This window comes from Elephantulus edwardii, unplaced genomic scaffold (assembly GCF_000299155.1).
Source record: "Elephantulus edwardii isolate Elephantulus edwardi_28Jun2011 unplaced genomic scaffold, EleEdw1.0 scaffold00169, whole genome shotgun sequence".
Lineage (NCBI taxonomy): Eukaryota > Metazoa > Chordata > Mammalia > Macroscelidea > Macroscelididae > Elephantulus > Elephantulus edwardii.
The window spans coordinates 4,568,657-4,574,656 of record NW_006399919.1 but is presented as its reverse complement, the minus strand read 5'-3'; the positions used below and the strand labels follow the sequence as shown (position 1 = coordinate 4,574,656).

The following is a 6,000-nucleotide window of genomic DNA, read 5'->3' as shown; positions in this document are numbered from 1 at the left end:
ATAAAAACATAAGGCACTGGTCCAATATTGATTCCAGCAGGTTTAAATATGTTCAGAGATTAACAATGGACTTCTGATGACTTTAAGGGTAAAATCATTTTAAGGCTGTAATAAAGTTATCTAGAAGGTATATACCCCCTTACTATGAAGAGAAAGTAATGACTACGGAGTAGGAACATTTCAGCTTCATTCCATCTATCAGATCTGTCACTGGAGAACACTGTATTTGAGTATCTCTGGTATTTTTAAAGTATATATCCCAGAATTACATATTCTATTGAATTGGAAAAATAAATTCACAAGTTGTGAAAAAAAAATTTCCCTAATTCTATTTTCTTTGAGGGGGTGGTGGTGATTCCTTAATTTCATCAGACAACCAAGATCTGGCAACTAAGTCTTTTATTTTCCATGTAGGGTTCCACTTTGGCTAACCGTTCAGAGAACACACTGCTATGATACAGAACTGAACAAAAGCATTTCAGCATGCTGCCTTGCTGTTCACAGAAAACTGGTGCACAATTCAGACACTAAGACTAGAAATAAAATTAGTTAACCTCATTTGTGGGTATGTTTATGAATCACTCTGCTGTTACAGGCCACCTTTATCTGGAAGCAGAATTGCAATCCCTGGAAGCCTCTGGCAATTATACAATGCAGGTCTAGTGAAGGGTACATAAGCAAGCAAGGGGCAGATGCCATGTCCTCGTTTTGAAGGGACACTGATTTGCAGCCTGTCTCTGCACATTTGAAGGAGTGATAAAAGGCCATCTTAATAGCTTAAGGGTGAGCTCTCTCTACCACGTATACTGGCGATTAGCATTAACTGAGAACTTCTGAAACATTAACAATACACCTCGGTTAAAAAGCAGCAGGACACTGTCCACATAACAGACGTGCTTTGACAACTTTTGCTCAGTTCTCATCTGCTTTCCTGTAAAAACTCAGTGTAAAACTTTGAGTGAAATCTCCTAGCAGCTGTAACAGTCCTCAGGCCAGTTCTAGATGCTAAGTTATCAGAAACAAGAGCCTGTGAAGTACACGGGTTCACAGGGAAATGGCAGTGTTTCTACTGGAGGTACGTGTCGAGTTTCCTCTTGATGTTGTCAAAGGAATCGGCGCCCATGTAATCAGCCTGGCCCTGTTCCCACCGCTCCTTCCTCTCTTCTGAGGATACAAACGGCTGTACTGTGGGTGGGATCTCCCCCAGGGACAGGTGAGAGATGGCTCCCGAGACTTCTTCCTAGAAGGAAAGCATAATAATCAGAGTTCTTGAAAGCTGGAAAAGCAGACCTATATATGCAAGAACGCAGTAAATGAACGGTGAGTGAAGCCGGGAGGAGTTACCATGCAAGATCGCAGAAAGGGAAAAGTAATAATACATGAACAAAACAAGACAGAAATACAAGGGTCCATGATCTTTTCCTCACGAAATGAAGACTTGACTCAGTGAAAAAAACATTGGGAGGACAAATTAGGGGTGATGTTTTAAGTTCTGCATACCTTTCTACAGAAGCCACAAGAGAAGGCCAGTGTATAGACCAAGTCTGAAAGCTGCAACAGTTCATTAGAAAGTGTAAGGTGGAGAAGGGAACATGAGTCATGGTAAAAATTCTCATTCTGTGTGGGCTCGGAAAGGCTGAGAACTTAAACAAGGTGATACCTCAGAGGCTGAGCTTCGAGGAGAACCTAACCAGAGAGCCACACCGCATGTGCATAGTGTCACTGTAAGAATGAAAGCGAAATTGTTTCAGATAATGGACCAAACTCATTTGGTGAACTACCTAACTGTACACAGGGTTACTGAGTAACATCTACTTGTAGTTTCTGTTCATCTGTTTAATTCTGAACAACTATTTCCTTTCCCATCTTTGCTTTCCTTTGGCTCATGTTTTTCATTTTTTGCTGCTGGTGGTGGTTATTAAGTGCCATTGAGTAAGACTCATAACAAGCCTATGAGCAAAAGATCTGAACCCAGTCCTGTCCTGCACCATCCTCACACTTCCTGACACACAAGAGCCCATTGCAGCCGTCACCATTGTCAGTCCACCTGATTGAGGTTCTCCCACTCGTTCACCGGCCCTCCACCCTTCCCAACATCATGTCCTCCTCCAAGGAATAGCACTTCCTAGCAACATGTCCAAAGTATGTTAGGAGAATCCTCATCATTCTTGCCTCCCAAGAGCACTCTGGCTGCACCTTCTCCAAGACTTATCTATTCGTTTTCTTGGCCGTCCATGGGACGTTCAGTGCTCTTCTCCAAAACCACAGCTCAAAGACATCAATTCTTTTTCTGTCATCCTTACTCACTGTCCAGGTCTAGGATGCATAGCTAGTAATCAGAAAGACCATAGCCTGAATCTGATGCACCTTAGTCCTCAAACTGACATCACTACTCCTCAATAAATCTGGAAAGGTCCCTAACTGCAGATTTTCCATTGCAATGCGTCTCCTTATTTCCTGACTGCTCGTACCAAGGCTATAGAAGGAGCAGGGTAAAAATTTTGGAAATTAATTTGATTTCCATTATATAGAGATTGGCAATAATTTTTAAGGTGGTACTAGACAGCACTTAACAACCATAGGAATATCACTGAAATCCTTTAAAAAGGCTCTGACATAATTTAGGTGCTGGAAATCTTAGCAGAGAAAGAAGGCATGTGAGTACAGGCATTGCTTTTAACAGAGAAAACAGTCTACCTCAGAAAGTTTTGGATTGTTTTTGTGGCTCTACAGGCATGCCTCAAGAACACCACAGATTCTGTTCCAGATCACCAGTTAAGATGAATATTGCAGTGCAATGCAGTGAGCCATGTAATGTGTGTGTTTATCAGTGCCAAGTAAAACTTCTGTTGACATCATACTTTATGTTAAGTGTGCGGCTGGGGGCAATCGTCGTTTAGTGGCAAGGAGTTACACTGCCAACCCAAAGGCAGGTGGATCAAATCTACCAACTGCTCCACAGGAGAAAGACGGGCAACCTCCTCCCATGAGATTTACAGCCTCTGAAAACCCACTGGAGGGTCAGCTATGAGCCAACAGCAGTGAACAACCAGAAGTCGTATTTTAAAAGGCTGAACTATTGTGAGAATTACCAAAACATGACAAAGACCTGAAGTGAGCACCTATTATTGAAAAAATGATGCCAAAAGACGCAGGTGTGCCACAGACTTTCAATCTGTGAAAAATGCTGTACTGTGAGGCTCAGGAAAGCAGAGCACAAGAGAACGAGGTGCAGCTGTAATAAGTGTTAAGTCCTGCCGAGTGGAAACAGACCTACAGCTGACCCTCCAGCAGGTTTTCAGAGGACGTCACATGGGCGGGGACTGTGGAGCAGCTGGGGGATTCAAACTGTGTGCCTTTGGGTTGGCAATAAATCTCCTTACCACTAAACTACCAGTGCTCCTTTATTTAGGTATAGGGGTGTACATACTATTTAAATGTACTAGAACTCTAAGATGTACTAGAACTCTCAGATTTCCCGAGACTATATCTGGCAGAGGCCACATAAGGAGTCCTTATACCGACCGGTCAGCTTCACAGCCTGGCCCTCTCAAGAAAGATGCAGGGTGGTCTTCCCGAGTCCTCTGCTCACATCTGCAGCCAGTGAACGGAATTTCCCTAAGAGTCAGACCAGGAATCCTAGGTCTAACTTAGAAGAGTACAGCTTTCAAAGTTTAACATCCTTTACACCCCCAAAAGTTCTGTATTTAATTCTGGGCTCTACCTTTAGCAAGGTCCATTTCAAGTTTTCATACGGATAACTCTCAGACCTAGTCTGTTATAAAATGCAAGAGAATTTGTAGCATTCTTTAAAGTCTCAATCTGTCTGCACACACTGGATACCACTACTTTATAAAGTGCTAACTCAAGCGCTCACCACGGGCCAAGCAAGGACCCCTGGTGAACAGTAAGTAGTAAGTGCTCCATTACCAACTGAAGGATCAGTGGTTTGAATCTCCACCCACTCTGCTCAGGAAAGACATAGCAACTGGCTACCATAAACAGTTCGGTTTTCTAAAAGAGATCTAGATCACTGCTGTAAAATTGATTTCAACTCACAGCAATCCACAGGACAGCAGAACAGCGCCTGTGGACTTTCACCACTCTAAATCTTTACAGACTACAGTATTTTTCTCCTGTGGAGCAGCTGGTAGGTTTGAACTGATAACTATTTCGTTAGTAGCTGAGTACTTTGTACCACGAGCACTCCTGTCATAATGATCACAGTTTTATAAACCCTGTTGGGTGGCTGTACTCTAGCCTATGTGGTTACTATGAGCCAGAATTGACTTGATGGCAACAGGTTTGTCTCTGGTGTGTGTGTGGCGGGGGGGGTATAACTGTTGGGAGTATAAGGGGAGCTCTGATGGCTTAGTGGTAAGGAGTTGTGCTGCCACCCCCAAAGGCATGTGGTTCAAATCCACCAGCTTCTGAAGAAATATGGGCAATCTCCTCCTGTGTGATTGATTTACTGCCTCCAGAAACCTGCTGGAGGGTCCTGATACAGGTTGGTTCTGTCCTGACGGTACTTAACAACAACACTGGTGTATAAAGGGGGGTGGTGTAGTGTGCCGCTCACAGAAAGGTTAGTGGTCTGAATCTCCCGGCTGCTCTACCACAGGAAGACGAGCACTTCCATAGAGTGTCAGAAGTCTGAAGGAGGATCAGAGTTAACCTATGGCAGAGAGTTAGGGTTTGCTTTGTTTACAGGAGCGTCACTCACTCATGCCTCACTGACCATCCACTGAGTCTGAGGCTGTAAACTGTACGGGCGATGGCCCATCTTTCTCCTTAGAAGCCTCAGATGGACTTGAACTGTCAGAGACATGACCTTTGTTTAGTTCAAGGACCACGCCACCAGAGCCCCTTACAAGAGTATAGATAAGAAATGAAGAGAACCCCAGAGAAGTGTTTGCTTTGTGTTTGTCCTATTTTGACTTTAACTGCAGAGCTGTTCTTCTAAGCACTTGCTCACTGCCACAGCTGGAACCCATTCAGCTGACCCTCCTCTGGGCTTCTGAGGTTGCAAATCACAGGGAGAAGGTTCATGTTTCTCCCAAGGAGCCATTGTTGTTCGGTGCCGTCGAGTCAAGCACAGGTCACAGTGATCATCGTGACCCTGTGAACAAAAGAGCTGAACCCTGTTCTGTCCTGCGCCATCCTCACACTTCCTGACACACAAGAGCCCATTGCGGGAGTCACCATGTCAGTCCACCTGGTTGAGGGTCTTCCTCTCCTTCGCTGACCCTCCACCCTTCCCAGCATCATGTCCTTCTTTAAGGAATAGCCCCTCCATTAGTGAATTCAAACTGCAAGAGAGACGCAGGCTTTGGGTTGGCATTGCAACTCCTGACGCCACCAGAGATGCCAATAAGGAAGTAAGGGTATTGAAATGATTAACCCGTATAAAGCATTAAATGTATGATGTTTAATTAAAAGTGAATGATTCACTTTTCTAAAACATTAAATGTATAATTAAAAAGTATCATTTTTATAGACTCTTACTTGAAGAATAATCTCAGTATCTTTTATTGTCCAATAGGCTAAAAATTTAGTTACAAGATATATGTATCTTTTATGTATGTGTGTGTGTATATATATATGTATTAAAAAACTAAGCCAATTAAATGTGTCACAAATAATTTCTTTGCTGAAGGCCTGGAAGTGTAGTGCATAACATTATGATGCTGCTAGCTAAAAAGTCAGCTGTTCAAATCCGCTTGCTGCTTCAAGGAAGAATGATGGGCAGCTTTCCTTAATACAGAAAGAGTCATAAAGACTTACAGCTTTGGAAATGCAATGGAGGGTTGCCGCAAGTCAGGACAGACTCAATGGCAGTGGGTTTGGTTGGATTTTTTGCTGATATTTCTCCTTTCTAAGTTGCTCACTGATTCTCATTCTCCCTCCCCCCTCCCCTCCCCATCTCATTAAATACCATTAAATATTCTCCAGCTCCATTGCTCTATCAAGTTACACCTCCCACCCATCTGAAGGAGGACA

General features: G+C 43.4%; 1 protein-coding gene across 1 annotated transcript in view; it reads right to left on the bottom strand.

Annotated features, from left to right (window-relative positions):
- Nucleotides 1-1,066: 1,066 nt before the first annotated feature.
- GYG1 (glycogenin 1) overlaps nt 1,067-6,000 on the bottom strand; it is a 67,352-nt gene continuing 62,418 nt past the window's right edge. The window contains exons 8-9 of the mRNA XM_006895571.1: nt 1,501-1,551; nt 1,067-1,240 (exon numbers count right to left, since the gene is read on the bottom strand). Coding sequence (XP_006895633.1) covers nt 1,067-1,240; nt 1,501-1,551 — 225 coding nt within the window. The remainder of the gene's footprint in view (nt 1,241-1,500; nt 1,552-6,000) is intronic.